Below are 18077 nucleotides of genomic sequence, written 5' to 3' on the forward strand. Positions count from 1 at the left end.
CCAATCGAGAATCTGTGGAAAGAACTGAAAACTGCTGTTCACAAATGCTCTCCATCCAACCTCACTGAGCTCGAGCTGTTTTGCAAGGAGGCATGGGCAAAAATTTCAGTCTCTCGATGTGCAAAACTGATAGAGACATACCCCAAGCGATTTACAGCTGTAATCGCAGCAAAAGGTGGCGCTACAACGTATTAACTTAAGGGGGTTGAATAATTTTGCACGCCCAATTTTTCAGTTTTTTATTTGTTAAAAAAGTTTGAAATATCCAATAAATTTCGTTCCACTTCATGATTGTGTCCCACTTGTTGTTGATTCTTCACAAAAAATTACAGTTTTATATCTTTATGTTTGAAGCCTGAAATGTGGCAAAAGGTCGCAAAGTTCAAGGGGGCCGAATACTTTCGCAAGGCACTGTATATGCTGTAAGAGAAATAAAAATTCATTTGTAAAATTGGTAGTATTCTCACCTACAGTAGCAGGCTGGGGAGTTGCATCCCAAACTGCTTGTAACAAATTTTATAATTTAGTAAATGTCATATTAACTTCACTAGATAATTGGTACATGTCTTACATGATTTTGACATGTAGACTATACACCTCAGTGCATTTTTGTCCATATGAAAGAAAAATAACAGAGGCCAATTGCAAAAGTGATGTTTTCACACACAAAAAGTGGCAGAACTCCAAGACATTTAAAATCATTGTTGTCAAAAAATACTTCAATAAAAAAAAATCTAAACAGATTTTCCTTTTGTTCATTTTCGGCCCTAAACAGACCCCAGATGTAGTCAGGTTAATAAACATAACAAGTTACTATGAATAGTGAAGAGGCTTTAAAGAAAACTGCCTTGAATCTGTTCTTTCATATTAAGCAAATGTTAGGAGCTGTTCGCACCATGTCAATGTGCGAACGAGAAAGAGGCGAACCCAGGTAGCCGACTTCGGTGCAAGCAGTGATTTATTATACACAGTGAGGAAGGGAGTAACAATACACAGAGGGAAATAGTACGTAGTCCTGTCGATGAGTAGTAACCGGGTGTTGACCAACAGTAGGACGTGAGGAGATGGAGAGCTGGGCCGAGCTGCATAGGTGGGGTCACTCCTGGGCTGGTCGACGGTGCTGGTGGTTACTGAATGTAGGGACAGAGAGATGGAGGCAATAGTGGAAAAAGATAGGCGAGTGTGCATTGACCTGCCTGGGAGGAGAGAATGGAGTCACGGTCTGGAGGAACAGTCCTTCGGGGAAACACAAAACAGTAGCTGGCTAGGGGATAAATACATACAAAAACAATGACAACGCACGGAGTAAGATTGGCCTAGTGACTAGAAAGATCTGGCAAGTGACTGAGTGAAACCGGGTAATATAGTGAGTGACCTAATCAAGTGCAGCTGGTGATAAGGGAGTGAGGAACAGGTGAACGTGATTAGTGTTAATGGGCAAGAGACAGTAGGAAAGGTGAGGGAGGCAGAGCGGCCGAGCAAACCTGACAGCAAAAGTGCACGCAAATATGGTGACTCATTGTTCACCTGCATCAAGTCTCATCATGCAAAATTAACCTCGACTGTATCAACAGTTAAAGGAAATTAAGTTAAAGTTAAATGTCACTAGCTTTTAAGTAAATGTTCATTTGCATAAATATGGTAATTACAGTAGGATTTATAAAGCCCTTGCAAACATTTTGTTTCTAAGATGGCAGTAAGTCTTAGGGGGCAAAGCACTAGTGGGTCATATGTTTTTTAATATGCTAATGGACTTAACTGTCATTAAAAAGACAGTCTCACCTGTGTGACCTTGTACTCAAGAAGATAAAAAATGAATGGACTCCTTAAATGTCCTCTACGCACACTCTCATGCTTGCACAGTTGTTGAGTGTACAAGATGTACTGCAAAGGTGTGATAAATCAGGAGATGATGTCAGTAGCAAAAATAGATGGCACAAGATTAATATACACTGATGTTAGTGGGTGAAGAGCGTGATCAGAAGCGACTGAAGTAAAGGGTATATAAACTGTAGAAGAAAATTTGTATCCAGTTATCGTTGGCAAAGACAGACTGACCCACTTAGCAAGGATGTACGGTCTGAGATGGAGGTCAGAGAGGCCACCAAGGAGTTCAAGCCACAAAGTGTGCATGTGTGTAAGTGTAGTTTTATTAATGACTTACTGCCTCTGCCTCTGTGGTGTCCAGGTAAGCTCTGAAAAGGTAATGGACCTCCCATGGTATCATCACTCATACACACATACACACATTTGGGGGCTCAAACACCTTCCTTCTCCCTTTTCATCTATCTGTAAAACACAGTGGGAGAAAGCCTCAGAAGATAAATATGGAAATGGGGCTGATGGGTGTGATACAGAGGAAGCTATCTTTCCCTGAAGTCCTCTACTGTGCCATTATCACTGCAGCTTCACTCATTCCAAAAAATATTATATAAAGTGCTGCTTTTCCTACTGACATCATTACTGCACAAACAAGGTGAGGTGGGAATGACAAGATCAACAGATTCAGCTCTTTCTCTTGCACCTGTGAAGTTGGTGTTTGACCTGTATTTAGTTTATAAACCAATTCCTGCAAATCTAATTCTCACCAGTCTCAGCTGTACTTAGTGTTCAGCGCTAATTAGAATATTATCATACAAACATAATAACTTAAGGCGGTTAATATAATAACATTTCTTGATAACATCTGCATGTTAGCATTGTCCTTGTCAAAGAACTGCTATAAGCAGTCTCAGAGCCTCTAGGATGGCTGCACCACTTGTTTCTGAAACTGTTGACTAAACTGCTTTTCTCAGGAGAACCAGCAATTTGCAATTTTCATGTTTCATATATATATACATATATATATACTGTATATATGTAAAGAGGTAGGGACATAGAAAGGAGGGGACATGACAGGGCTTTTTAATCCTAAGACTCTATCTACACCTCCTTCCACACACACTCTGGCTTATACTTTATAGATTGGCATGTGAAGTAACTGTCACGTAATGCAATCATTCAGCAGCTGTTCTCAGGATTTTAGCTCTTAATCATGGTGCCTTTCCAGACTGAGAGAGATTTGGTTATAGGTTCTAACTAGGGCAGAACACTGAGAAAAACATTCTAATTAATAGCTAATTACAAGGCTTTATAATTCATCAAAGTCCTGTGGTCTCTAGAGTTTCACTGCGGATAACACATTAATCCTCAGTTCAATCAGCTTCAGCCTTGCAGTATTTTCTTTTGCAAATTGGAAGTTTTTTTCTGTTTCTGTCCTCATTCTGTTTCTAAATGGAGCTGATGGTTGGTATGTGAAGCAGGGAAGTCCCTCTCTCTCACTGCTGCATCCAATATGCTCTGGTAGGACTGTATCTATTATGCATACATATGGCCTGCCGCTACATCTTCATATTTATGACATTCCAATAATGCTGGAATTCTCCAGAAATGAACTTACTGGATTCAATTCAGCCTGAAAAGCAGATGGCTCTTCATGATTAAGCCTGTTTTAAGGTGGTAGAAAAGTATGGTGAAACAGCAAGTAATCTGTAAAATTGTATGCTTTTTTCTGTGTTCTTGCAACTACATGCAGTGGTCCACATGTATGTTTCACCTGTATGGTCGCTACTTGTTTACTTCTTTGTCTGCACCCAGCATGCAGAAATGATCATCAGGCTCAAACAATGAAAGACTGACACAGGCAGCTGAGCTTCAGCCATGTTCCACCTCTCCCATCATCCTTTCTTCCACATACCTCTCTCCGGTTACAGCAAGGCCTGATGTAACTCCTGGCTGGACAGACTTTGTTCTACAAATGGCCTTGGCCTTTCTCCCTTTGTGCTTCTCCTCCTGTCTGCCTCTTCTCTGCCGCTGTCATGTGCAGCTGCACTTCAGTCCACATGTCTATAGTTATGCTAATATGAGCAGTTGATTAATTTGTCCACATGCACAGGTGCTTTGTCCATATGGGCCTCTTCTACATTTGTGAATATTCATATTACAACACCCTTGTGTGCTTTTGTGCATGTGTGCACTTGCGTGCATGTGTCAGTGTGTGGGTGACTAGGGAAAGGCTGCGGGATGGATGAGGATACAATATGTCACTGAATGAGTAACACTGCTTGTAAAAGGGGAGTGATAGAATCTGGATTTATTTCATCTTATAAATTGCTATTGGAGTTAAAGACTTGGTGGGTGGGTGGAGGGGGTGGGTCAAAGTCTCATGACTTTTGTTATTGCATCTCAGAATAGCACATTATTGCACTACCTAGGCCAGTTATTTAACAATAACATAATTTTATTTAATTTTACAAAAATATCAATAAGGTTACTTTACAAATGTTTATATATATATATATTCTACATGGTATGAGTCAGCCACCATACAAGTTAGACTCCTACTGCTGTTCCTTTGTAAATAAAAGATGTCTGTTGGTCTGTCTGCCTATCTCTTTCTTTCTGACAGTAGTCCTCCTGTCATTTCCCAGGGTTTCTTCTGGGGAATATAAGCAAATAAGCACTAAAACCTTCTCCTCAGCTCAAGGGAAATGTGATCAAGTGACAGTTATTTCTAGAGACACACTGATGCTGTACTTCACCAGTACCCCATCACAACCTCCAGCATTCTCGCATCAAATTATAAACCCCATATTTTAGATTTATATTACCGTATGTTAATTAAATTATGTTCCCACATGATAAATGCCTTGATCATTTTCCCTCCTGTGAGTAGCTCTAATGCAAAAAAAAAAAAAAAATACATGAAGTATTAATAGTTACTTCTTTGCTATTACAATCAGTTCTGTTCAGCAAGTGCAAATGGTGCATGAGAAGGCTGAAACAGTTAACACACTGCAAGTTATAACTGCAATATATGGGAGCTATCAGGGGATAGAACAGTGATCAAACTGTAGGGTTGGTGGTTTGATTCCTGGTTTCTCCAATTAACATGTTGAAGTTTGCAAAGTGTAAATTGTAAAGTGCTTTGAGTACTATATAAGACCATCTGGTCTTGGTCTTATACTTATAGAACAGTTTTCTGTGCAATGAGGCACACTCCATTCACTCATTCACACACACAAACATTCACACACTTACACACTGATGGCATAGCCACCATGTGCAACTTTGGGTTCACTGTCTTGCCCAAGGACACTTTGACATATGAACTTGAGTACCTAGGATTTGAACCACCAACCCTCTGGTTAGGCTCTGCCTCCTGAGCCACAGCCACCCCTTATTCTATTATGGAAAATAAATTGTCTAACAGAGTTTTTCCCCAAAAAGCTCAAGAAACCCCTAAAAAAAAGGCCTGAAAACAAATCTGGTCTTTGTCTTTCATTGCGAACTCCAAAATGTAGGAATATTCAAATATGCAAATTAACCCAGACATCATACATACTTCCCACAGGTAGACTGGTGAAATCACAGTACGTAAATGGAGGAAAGAAAATATTGGATAGATTCAGCCATTATGTTTGAGCCACATTCAGACCAAGATACTCTGATAAGGAGTATGTTGTTCCTGACTGGAAGACAAAATTAATCAGAATGGATCTCCCTCAAGAATGGCTGGATGTACAGTATAAGCTACATTGGTAATTCATACCCCTACGATTACTGTATAAATAATTCATACAATGCATATAGGGTTTTAATTATGTACTTTATCATAGTGCAATTGTGTAGTGGGTGGTATTAGCCCAATGCTTGTATAGCCTAAAATCAAATATTATGTTTTTAGAGAAACTAATGCACCTTATCTGCATGAGGTCAGCAATTAGACCAATAGCCACTGGAACAAGTTACCAGATATGGGATTTCAAACCTAACTTTTCTCTTCAAGACTTTAATTTCATCCTTTTTCCAGGCACTGTGCAAATGGAGGCTGCTGTGTCCTTTGCAGAAGATTTAAACCATTTAAGTGCACCCAGATGTCTGTGACCTCAGTCAGCTATGTTGTTCTTCCTACAAAATGGCCCACTTCCATCCCACTTTTTGGGACTGTTTCAGTGCCTTTTAATCAGCCACATTCCAGCTTGAGGCATTCGATTGCAATGTGCAAGGGAGCCTAATTTTATAGGTTAATGAGTGAGTTAGGGTGGTCCTATATTTAACACGGAGAGTGGAAACCACATTAAAAGGCCGTTGGCTGTCCCTGAGCTCTTTCCCCTGGGGACCAAATGGCCCTTTTAATACAAAACTGCTTCACTCTGGCCTCAAAACACACTGTGCACTGAATGTGTCCCTGACTCATCAATCACTGTCACAGTCCTTACTTATCACTGCCATTATGTGTGTTGGTACTTGTCAAAATATTAACACTTAGAGCCAGAGCTGAGATGTAACTATTAATGCAGCCTTTTTCTTATTTAAACTAATTTCACTGTTCCCCTAATGCATTTATGCATGTGGTGAAAGCCCCACAATCCTTCAGCACAGCAGAATGTTCATGGTTAGGTAATAGTGAGCTAGTTTTTATATGTGGCATAATGACCAAATGTGTTATTAAAAACTAAATTCTTAAATATTGTTATGGCTTCTGTTATACACAATAGCTTCAATCCAAGGGAAGGTATAAGATATTTGAAAGGACTTGGGTTCAATAAGTGGATTTGGAAGTGGGTTCAAATTTGATCGAATGCTATCAAAACCCATCCCTCATAACGAGTTATTCTTGCTGATGCATAAACATGTAAGAAGCATTTTTATACTCTAACTAGACATGTTTGTATTGATTTTAACAACCTTATATTATTTAGTAACTTAGTCCCCATCATATTGTATAAACCGTGCTTCATCTGAAAAATCTTAACGTGAAAAGTAGCAAAGCTGAGACATAAGCATAATGGGGCAAATATTACAATATCTCCTTGTGAAATGTAGTGCAGTATAAATATGAAGTAGTAGAAAAATAGAGTTAATTAAGTACAAGTCCCCCCAAATAAGTAACATCTTGGTTGTGAGGAAAATTATGAACAACACTTGAAATGCAACAATTTGAGTCAGTTGGAGGCTGCTACTAAATATATGAAAACAAGTTGTTGAACTGCTTTTGAAAATTATCAAAACTGTATATAAAACCAGCCATACTGTTTCAACTACTATTTGCGGCCCCCTAGTGGTAATATAAAAAAAAAACTGTGAGCAAATTTAACATCTCACTTTGTGCTATGCAGGGAGTAAATGCAATTAACTCGGTATGGTACAGTGCAATTACAGTGCATGCTTCTCAGGTGAGCATGTGAGGGTGGTACTCCATGTGTCAGCTTGGGTGTTGCTACACATTTCCCATGTTGATGGCAGACTCCTCAGATTTTTCCAGTCAGCTGGTGCTCATTTAATTTAATCTGGAGGAAGCCCATGAGCAGGTCACAGTCATCCCTCACAATTAGCCCAAGGTATATTTCCTTTCTTCTTCCCTTGGGTGTTTGGTTCCTTCCACTTGTTGATATATGTTGTCTAAAAGTGTGTGTGTGTGTGTGTGTGTGCATGACCACCTGTGATGTAAATAGAATTAATGTAAAAATACATGAATATTTGCTAGATCAGCTCCATTTGTTAAAGCAATCAGAGGAGCTGGAAAGTGTTATGACACATAGTAACCAATCAAACCTCATGTGTTCTCTCTGTCTCATTTTATTCTCAGTTCGTGTAACCACCACCACCCACCTACACCCACACAAACACACACATGGGTGTATACACAAGTGTTTGACATTGGCAATATTATACTTGAAGACCTACTGGCTACATTTATTCCTAAACCAGAGCAGCTCTTTGGTTTATTTTTACAGTTGAGGGGTTCCTATTGTTTCTTTCTGCCTCTGAAACTGAAACTGTGCTAATATTCTACAAAAAGTAGAACACTCTTATTCATAGGCAGCAGCCAAAATGAAAAACTTGTTGGTTCAAGCAGATGTTGTAACCAGAAACTCTAGATGGATTATGAAACTCTGTTTAAGAGATAATGGGCTGTGCATGGTGTTCACATCTTCGCTGTTTCATCTTCAGTCAGAGCAGCCATTTCAGTGTTTCTCCCACACTCCAGGTGTATCATCTTTGTAGGTTAAAGGTCATCACTTGGTAGATTGGAGTTTTAGTTAACATTGCCTGGTCACAGTGATACTCTGACAGCAAAATAAATATACTGTTTTAAAGGAATTTTGTGGCATCTTTTGAATTTATTGCACAGTTGACCATACATGTATGACAAGAAACAAGGAAGGACAGAGATGGAGAAAGAAGTGAAACAATGGGACACTGGTTAGCACATTAACCTCTAAAGCACTGTCACTGATTCTGCCAGCTGATGAGTTCTGCCTCTGAAATATCTGAAAAATCGTAACTTTCAGTGGTTTCATTTCAGCACCTCGGACAGCAGCCCCGAGGGTCAATGTTCAGGAAAAGTAAACAATCAGGGGAGACAAGTCGAGCAATGACTGATGGCTGAGAAATAGTTTTCAGGGCGATGTATAATCTGCTTTTGGCTTTAGAGGAACGCACACTTAATAATTCTGTAAGTTCCATGATGACATACCTCCTACAGTAATTTTTTTCCTTTTCGTGTATTACAACGATGCACTTGTCAAGGCATTACCAGAGGTGCTTTTTTTTTTATCATGACATCACTGGTGAGAGCTGTTCATCCGTGAGAGCAAAACAGGTGGGAAAGACGGGGATAGTTCTCACTCTCTCTACTTGTGAGATCATAAATCTTTCACGATGGCGACGCTGCATATAGTTGCCCTTTTGATTTCACCATCTAAGCCCTTAAATAAGATGTGTTTGCGTGTGTGTCACGTGCTACTGTTTTGTGTGTTGTATACTATTTTACTACGATAACTTGATTAACACGTTTATTTCTCTAACACTGTTCGATCTCTCGCCTCACTTTCCGCTGCCCACCCTCCTTGTTTGTTCATCTTCACGTTAACGCATCCAGTCGTCACTTTGGACATCAATTATAGGCTACTTGAGGTTTCAGTTTGGATACCCAGCCATCATTTCTCTGTGCGTAATTAATAAAGTTATGCAGATATTCCATTTCCAATGTTAAAATTTACCATGGCACACCCAAATTCGTTCTATGAGTGAACATAAGATGTAACCAAAGGTACCGAGCACTGCTGTACCCCGGGAAAACGAGGGTCTCAAATAGCCTGTTTATGAGCAGTCTATTTAAAAATTTCCTGTCTGTGAACAATGACCTTGTTTAAAAAGAAACCTTCTGGACTCGCCTTGTGTGTGTGTGTGTCTGTGTCTACAGGATGGGGCAGAGGGAGGCAGGCACGCCCAAGAGATGTTGTTGAATGACGCCCGTCTGTCGCTTTGTGTGTATATCGGTGTGTCCTGCGATTGGTGGAGGACAGTGAAGGTACCCTGCGCTGGCGCGCCATGGGCGGGTGGAAGGCTTGTTTATAAACCCAGTGGGCGGGATCAGCAGTAGTTGGGAGTGAAAGCGAAGCGCAGGAAGAGAGAAAGACGGTGAAGCAGCCGAGGCTGTGGCGGCGACTGTGGTTGACCGGGGTACGCGGAGGGGGCGAGGCGGCCGCCCCTGTATGCGTCTTCAGCCGCGCATGGACGACCACCTCAGCCTCCTGCAGTCACCCCCGCCGAGCGTAACCAGAACCCGGGGCGACAACCTGGTGAACCACGGATACACCGAGACAGAGACCGACGTGATGACGGTCGTGGCGTGTGACAATATGCTAGAAGAGTCGGCGGCTCTCCCGGGCCACCACTCTCTGGACCGCTATGAACCGGATCACGAATGCTGCGAGAGGGTGGTCATCAACATCTCAGGATTACGCTTCGAGACGCAGCTTAAAACGCTCTCCCAGTTTCCAGAGACGCTGCTGGGGGACCCTAAGAAAAGGATGAGGTACTTTGATCCTCTCAGGAATGAGTACTTTTTCGATCGGAACCGACCCAGCTTCGATGCCATTCTGTATTACTACCAGTCTGGCGGGCGCATAAGGAGACCTGTTAATGTGCCCATTGACATTTTTTCTGAGGAGATCCGCTTCTATGAGCTGGGTGAGGAGGCTATGGAGAAGTTCAGGGAGGATGAGGGCTTCATAAAGGAGGAGGAGCGGCCACTACCAGAAAATGAATTTCAAAGACAGGTGTGGCTGCTGTTTGAATATCCGGAGAGTTCGGGTCCCGCCCGGGGAATAGCGATTGTGTCTGTTCTGGTCATTCTCATCTCCATTGTCATCTTCTGCTTAGAGACACTGCCAGAGTTCAAGGACGAAAATAGGGATTTGATCGCTATTGCGCCTGTGATAAATAGCACATTCCCATATTTCATCAGCCCCTTCTCAGACCCGTTCTTTGTTGTGGAGACATTGTGTATCATCTGGTTCTCCTTCGAGCTGCTGGTGCGCTTCTTTGTATGTCCAAGTAAAGCCACGTTCTCCAAAAACATTATGAACATTATAGACATTGTGGCCATCATTCCCTATTTCATCACCCTGGGCACAGAGTTAGCAGAAAGGCAAGGAAATGGACAGCAGGCCATGTCATTAGCCATTTTGCGCGTAATTAGGCTTGTTCGGGTATTTCGCATCTTCAAACTCTCGCGTCACTCCAAAGGGCTTCAGATTTTAGGACAAACTCTGAAAGCCAGTATGCGTGAACTAGGTTTGCTAATTTTCTTCTTGTTCATCGGTGTCATTCTCTTCTCCAGTGCTGTCTACTTTGCTGAGGCAGATGACCCAGAATCGGGTTTCAGCAGCATCCCGGACGCGTTCTGGTGGGCTGTCGTCACCATGACCACCGTGGGCTATGGGGACATGCATCCCGTGACAATCGGGGGGAAGATTGTGGGATCTTTGTGCGCAATTGCTGGTGTGCTGACCATTGCCCTGCCAGTACCTGTCATCGTTTCCAATTTCAACTATTTCTACCACAGAGAGACGGAGGGTGAGGAGCAGGCACAGTATCTGCACGTGGGCAGCTGTCAGCCTCTGGCAGACACAGAGGAGCTGAGGAAAACTCGCTCTTCTTCCTCGCTTAGTAAGAGTGAATATATGGTGATAGAGGAGCACGGGATGAACAGCGCATTTAAACAGCAGCCCAACTTCCCCACTACCACGCAGAACAATTCGCAAAATTGTGTGAATATAAACAAAAAGATTTTCACGGACGTGTAGCCAGGTTTAGAATCATGGCTCCGAACACCCGGGGATGATGTGTCAACACACATCTGGTCCTGTTGTTATAAACCAGCGTGTCAAAGCAGCTGAAGATGAAGAAACAAAGGAATATAATCGAAAGAATAAATAAAACAAAGAAACGAAAGAAGCAGCAAGGCAGCTCTTCTCAGAGACGCTGCTTTATGCTCCATTCAAAGAATCCGGATTTTTCATTTCAGCTATCTGAATTCTGTATGATTCCATTGAGGCTTGAAGAGAACGAACTAAATCATCAAGCCTGTACTATTCTTCTCTGAGGGAGGGAATTGACATGTTGTGCTTTGAGCACTAGCCAATATATTATAGTAACATTTAGAAATAGAAGTTTTAAACTGTGAATGATGATTGAAAATGTATGCTACTCGAATGACACACGTTGTATTAACATGCGTTATGAGTCGTGATTCGTCAGTCATAGCCTATGTATAATGTACAAAATCATTTAAATGTATGTGTGCGTTTAAACACACGGAATGTCTGAAAACACAATTCAGATTATATTATCTCAATTAGACCGTTCTGTGTTATGCCTTTATTGTGCGTCAAAGTCTAGTCCAAATGCTACTGTCTTCAAAATATTCCCCTGTAATTCCTTAATATGAGCTATCGTGGTAGGCTATTTAACGCTTAAAAGGCACCATGTAAACACAGCGACCAGCCAACTTTCAGTGTATCATCATCGGTGCAAGACACACGTGAGAGAAGAGAAACACAGCGCACGTTCACATGCACGCATACAACGATCAAAGATGGAGCGTGCTTCTCTTTGGATGCCTCAAATATAGCCCGCTGCGATGCAGTCTCCATGGCGATGGTCGTTTCCCCGGTAACCCCAGTCATCGTTGCCATGGCACCCTTGTTTCCACAGTAACCTCCCAGATGGCTTGGAAGCTATTTTGAAGATTCTCATGTCTTCAGTCTCAGAAAAGACTGTTTTGTCATCACGCTTTGCGTGCGTAAGATACAAGCCTATACAAGCTCCAGCGCCACTAACCAGACTGCCAAGCTCACTCAGTGACTTTAACAAGGACACACAAAGAAACTGGAGTAAGGAGGTCTGAACTGGCCCCTACAAGTGAATCAGACACAAGAGGACACTAAGGCGGGAGAAAGGAAAGGAGAGACAAGGCGTGAGGATTTATGAATGGACTGGGACTGGGAGCACATCCTGTCTGGATGACCTGGGTGCGCTACTGCGGGCTCTCGGCAGGGGCTGCTGTTCTCCCGCTAATGAAATTGGTAAGTTCTGAGCAATGTCATGACCGTGTCGCCTTGTGAGTTAAGGGTTTGCCCATAGTCATGAAAGCAATGTTTTGACTGTTTGTAGATTTGCACGAGTGTTTTATAGCCTTGTCAATTCAGACAGGACAGTTCAACCTAGAGAATGACCCTCAAGAGAAAGAGACCCTATTGATATAACATCATCTCCCCTCACAGGATCAGGTCTAACAGTTCCTTACGATTCTCATGTTCGTTTTATAGTTAATATCAGAACATTTTAGTTATATGTTTTATTAAAGCTATACGATATTACTATGTGTCACTAGATGTCTAACAACGTCAGCCTGAATGAAGGCTTTCCTTCTGGGCGCTATGCTCCTGCAGTTTGCTTGGTTTGTTTTTCACCTTCATCTGACTGTCTATGGAATAAAAAGGGAACATTTCCACCCGCCCTGTCTCTCTGCTGCTCCCTGGTGGCCACCACTTCCTGCTAACAGAACCAGTGGCTCATACCTGTCGTGTGCCGTCCTTCTTCTTTACCATTGCTATCACAGAGATACAGAGGTCATGTGCCATGAGATCACATTAGCAAAAAGAGAGCTGCTGGCTGGTGGTGTTCTTGTATAAAATTTTGTACCATTTGATATCAGGACATGTATGATAAATACATGCCATGTTTTTCTGTTCTGTATTGTTTTATTTGCTAAAACAGTAAATTATCATTTGCATCGCACTTATAATAAATAGTTTGCATTGTGGACTTCTGTGAATTGGGCTGTAAAGGTTATTGAAAATTTGGTTGGCTCTATCTTCTTCTCCTGTACCACATTCCTGTCTTTAAAATTGCTCTACTAATATTACTGCATTTCCAGAATTTATGTTCAGTGATCTCCCTGACTGACTCTAACTGAAACAGAGATTAGAGTGACCGAGAACATTGTTTTTTTTTTTAAAAGGCAGGTTGGGGAATCTATCAAACCATCATGCTCTGAATTTTTAGTGTGGCTGTGTGTCCACTTGCATGTGCACTTATGAGCATGTGTGTGGTAGTAGACTAATAATATGTATACCTCTCCAGTCATGGCTGAGAGATAATTAGGGTAGTTTCATTTGCAGGCAAACCTTAAAGACAAAGTGGGAGGTCCCACAGAATGACCTCTTCGTTGATTATTCCTTTCCATTTTGACCCCTGGCTTCATATTTTTCTCTGTGAAAAGCAGTTGGCAGGCCCATTTCTCAAGTTACACAAAAACCCCACTGAGGAGAAACACAGGGCACATCTATTAATTGTTACAAGATGGTCTCTTTTATCTAAAAGTTGCCTGCTCCTCCCCTCCCCTCTTCTTCTGAGCTGACAATGTTTACAGTTTGATTTTTGCATGAGTGGTAATGAGACAGCAGGGAGACGAGGGGCAGTCTTGCGTTATTAATAAGACCACTGAGCTTTGTGGTGGATATGGTACACTGAGTGGCTCTAACAAATTTGTTTTTTCTTTCCTACTCCCTCCTTCCCTCCCTCCCGCCCCCTCTTTCTCTCTTTCTCAGGTAAAAATATTTCAGTTTTTTTGCTCAGACCTCCTGGAACCCTCAGTGACCCCAGTCAGACTGCCTCACATTTAGGTAAACAGTCTCTGTTTGATAAGTAGAGTAAATAGTGAATATTGAACATTGATGAACATTCACTGATAATGTACATATACATTTTAAAGCTGTATAGATTATCTGTTAACCTGCAGTAACCATTTTTCCCTGTAGGGATGCAATGAATGGTCTTCCTGTTGAGCCAAATGGGCCAAAGTTAAGAGCTGAGACAGAACTCCCACTGGATCAATATTTCTTTCCCTTCTCCTGAATGGTGTCCTCAAACCTGGACTTTGAACAAGTGGTGCCTAGCACTCTTCTCTCTCCAGTGGACCACCACTCAACCCATGTGAAGAGTTGAAAGGAGTGCAGATCAAAGCAAAAAAAAAAAAGAAGAAGAAGAAGAAGCACATTTATTGCACAATACATGTACAGTTTTGTAGCTGCAGTTTTAGGACTGCTTCTGTTGTGGAGTTAACACACTGTGAGTGGAACCATCACAGGATCAAAAGTGACTCAGACAATAACTGTGTTACAGACTGTGACATGCCTCCATACTGCTTTATATATATATAAAATAAATCAAAAGAACAGATTCTGTAAAACAGCCAGCAATCTTGCAAAGCACATTTCATTCCTGGAAATCACAAAGATTTCAACATTCTCTATTTATGTTTGTGGGAACCGATACTCATTCTGGACAATGACTGACAAACAGCTTTTGCTAAGTCAAAATTGGCAAAACCATGATTTGCTGATATGAAACTGTGATACAAATCAAAGACTGTTAGCCATATACCTTTGTTAGCTCTGTGTGCTATGTATTGCTGATATGTGAAACACAACTCATATGTACATGCGCTGGCTGCTGCTAATCCCCTGATCTACACGTGTGAACAAAGAATACACATGCTCATACAAACACACACGTACACATTCTTGTGAATGGCTTTCTTTTATCCCATAGGTCACTGGTGTTTTTTTAATTTTTTTATTTTGGGATGGGTCAAAATGTTGTCAGGGGAAGCTGTGTATGCCAGTATTTGTTATGTGTTGTCAAGTGCTGTCTTAAACATGACCCATATCCAGAGATTATGAGATGTCCTGTCTTTATTTGACAGGAGCTGTGGCCTGCTTACACTGAATTACTGAAAGAATGGTCCAGTTATGGTCCAGTTATAGCAATTATTACCTATTCTGTGTACATTCGCATTATATTTCAATCATGTCAAATGTAAACAGAGAGAGTTGTTTGTGTATAGTTAACTCACTTCTCTCATTCACTCCAGTACAGTGCTTTAACAGTATACAGTATACATGTGATTCCATGCATGATAAAAACATCTTGCTCTAATTTTCTGAGCTAATCAGAGCATTACTGTAATATCTATAAATATACTGCTGACATACAGGAAATGTCATTGTTTAATAAATGTTTCCCATGCAGAGCTTTACGGAGTGACAGTCTTTTAGTTGTTAACAACAGCGCATGGCTCGCAGGCATTTAGATGTCTGGCTACAGAAATACATACTCATACAACAAAAGTCTACTGTAATTGTGCTCAAGAGACAGAACAAGGCAACTGTTTTATAACATGATGGCCAGGCCAGTCCTTTATGAGAGAATACTGTGTCTATTTGTTAGTGAAATAGAAGGACTATACTGTATTGAAAATAAAAGACACTATGCAACATCAGAGACACCCGAGATTTCTATTTGGCTTAAAAAGGAGAAGGTGATTCCCAGTTTCAGTGCATTATTTCATGTTGCCACATGTTTGGCTGCTCCCTCAGCTGCATGGCTCGACCGTAAAAAGTACTTAACTGTACAAGGCAGTGGAAAGCTTCATAACATCTCTGAGGCGAGGAGGTAAATATTAACATTCTCATACAGGTTTTCAGCCATCACACTGTCACAGTGTGTATATGAGCAAGTGTGCTTTATTGTTCCAGTAACCCCACCAGCCCATTAATACAGTAACTCTGCCATCCACCATTTGTACTGTGGGGCCACAAACTGCCTTTGTGTGTGGCATACTGGAAATTAGTTGATGTAATTCTACGTTGTAGACTAAATACTTCCAGTGTGTATGAGCAGAACACAGTTATGGACAAATCTCTGTACTGTTTTTGACTGATTGCCTGACATAGTTTTTCATCTCTGGTATTAATATGACAGTAAATACTACTGCTTACTACTGCCTCTGATATCACCATCATACCTGTGATGTCATCAGTGCTCGCCACCAGCCATAGTGCTACAGAAAGCTCCATAGCAACAAAGCCGGGTGTTTGGCCATATAAAGCAGACAGCCCTCTGCAGGTGCACTGAAGTAATCAGTGTCAAGTGTTGCAGTAGTAAGTGTTGCAGAGTGCACAACTTCTGAGAAGGACGAGGTTTGGCAGTGCGTCATGTTGTGTGTCTCCATGTGTTTATGTATGTGTGTGCTTGTCTCTCTGGCATAGGATCAATATACTGCCCCACTACCATAGAGGGACTCCATTTGAATATAAGAAATAAGTGGAGCTAAGGGGGCCAGCTGTGGCTCAGGAGGTAGCACGGGTCGTCTCCTAACCGGAAGATTAGCGGTTTGATTCCTGGCTTGCCCAATCCACATGTCGAAGTGTCCTTGAGCAAGACACTGAACCCCCAGTTGCTCCCGGTGATGACACCAGTGCATGAATGTGTGAGTGCGAATGGATGAATGGCCAAATAGCATGAAAGCACTTTGAATGTGCCACAATGCATAGAAAAGCGCTATACAGCTATAAGACCATTGCCATTTACCAAGATAATGGCAACGCTGTCCATTCATCAGAATGTATGCATGTGCTATTTGGCAGGTAGTGTACAGTGGGTGTTCTGAAAACAAATGCCTGCTGCAGCTAAAAACAAAATCCAAAATACTAAAGCTGTGGCCAAAAGAGCTAAATAACGAGATGAAACTGGCCAGAAAGCTCCATATATTTGGGCAGCAAAGCTTAGATTCAGGTGTTTCAGGTCAGGTAACTCTATAGATTCTTCACCATGACTGACCCCTTTCACATAGTCTTATTGTTTTCACATTGTGATTAGATACATTTTTATTATTAAAATATCAGTTATAGCCATTTTTTCTTTTTCTTTGTTTGTCTTTTGTTACAACTAATGATGTTATGGTAGAGGGTGCTGAATGCTGCACAGAATGCTGCACTGGTTGTAAAACCATCAGAAAAAATATTTTGATTTTAGAGTATGTATAAATACGACTGATCCTTAAACATTCAAAATATATTAACCTTATAAGCTCACTAATTATTCCCTAGCACACAATAAAGACATAAGGCAGATAGGGTACAAGATAAGGAAGAACTTTTTAATACTTTTTTATCCTTCATACCTGCCACCTACAGTACACTATATGTGGCTCACATTTCCTTAGTGACTTTCACTTGTGTGGTAGTTACGTGCTCAGTAACATCACTGGCAGTGCAGGGAAGGACGGATGTTAAGGATGATGATGCTGTTGCTAGTGCTTCCACAAAAATGTGATTATTTCTGGTTGCTGATTGGCTAATCGTTTTCCATTTCCAGCCACAAGTGCAAGAGACAAGGTGGGACTTCCTCTCCAGACATATGTGCTATATACAAACACACAACATAACTATTTACACATACACACACTCATAGATGCACATAGGCACACACATTTGAAACAATATCATCAGCATATTCAGACCCAGATGTTGGGATGTGATTTTTCTCACTGCTGGCAAGGGTGACCTGCTGCCAGCTGTCTCAGGTTTTGTTGTCAAAACAGACAGATGGTGGAGAGGGTGATAATATACAACGAGGAGTGAGGGAGAAATGCTGTTGTACTCTAATGGATGACTCATCACTTTGTGACTGTGACCTTTATTTGCTACGCTCTCCATCTCTATTGTTACATCCCTCCCCTTCTTTTTTATTTTCTGCATACCTCTAACTACTTTCCCTGCCAACCCAGTGACGCACTGTCTTCTCTGTGGCAAATGTCTGCTCTTCCTGATGTCATTTTGACCTCATCCTCCCTTTTATTTCCTCATGTTCCTCCTCTGGTCATCTCACCGTCATTG

General features: G+C 41.4%; 1 protein-coding gene across 1 annotated transcript; it reads left to right on the forward strand.

The window, feature by feature from the left end:
- The first annotated feature begins 9407 nt into the window (after positions 1-9407).
- LOC109969489 (potassium voltage-gated channel subfamily A member 3) lies at positions 9408-14324 on the forward strand. Its single transcript, XM_020616411.1, has 3 exons — positions 9408-12419; positions 13947-14021; positions 14157-14324. The coding sequence occupies exon 1, from the start codon at positions 9543-9545 to the stop codon at positions 11136-11138; it is 1596 nt and encodes a 531-aa protein (XP_020472067.1). The 5' UTR covers positions 9408-9542; the 3' UTR covers positions 11139-12419; positions 13947-14021; positions 14157-14324.
- The last annotated feature ends 3753 nt before the right edge of the window (positions 14325-18077 follow it).

This window comes from Monopterus albus, unplaced genomic scaffold (genome assembly GCF_001952655.1).
Source record: "Monopterus albus unplaced genomic scaffold, M_albus_1.0 scaffold6.1, whole genome shotgun sequence".
Lineage (NCBI taxonomy): Eukaryota > Metazoa > Chordata > Actinopteri > Synbranchiformes > Synbranchidae > Monopterus > Monopterus albus.

Bases quoted from the DNA above. Each gene is read 5' to 3' on its own strand.
- LOC109969489 (XM_020616411.1), top strand. From the start codon at position 9,543: ATGCGTCTTCAGCCGCGCATGGACGACCACCTCAGCCTCCTGCAGTCA.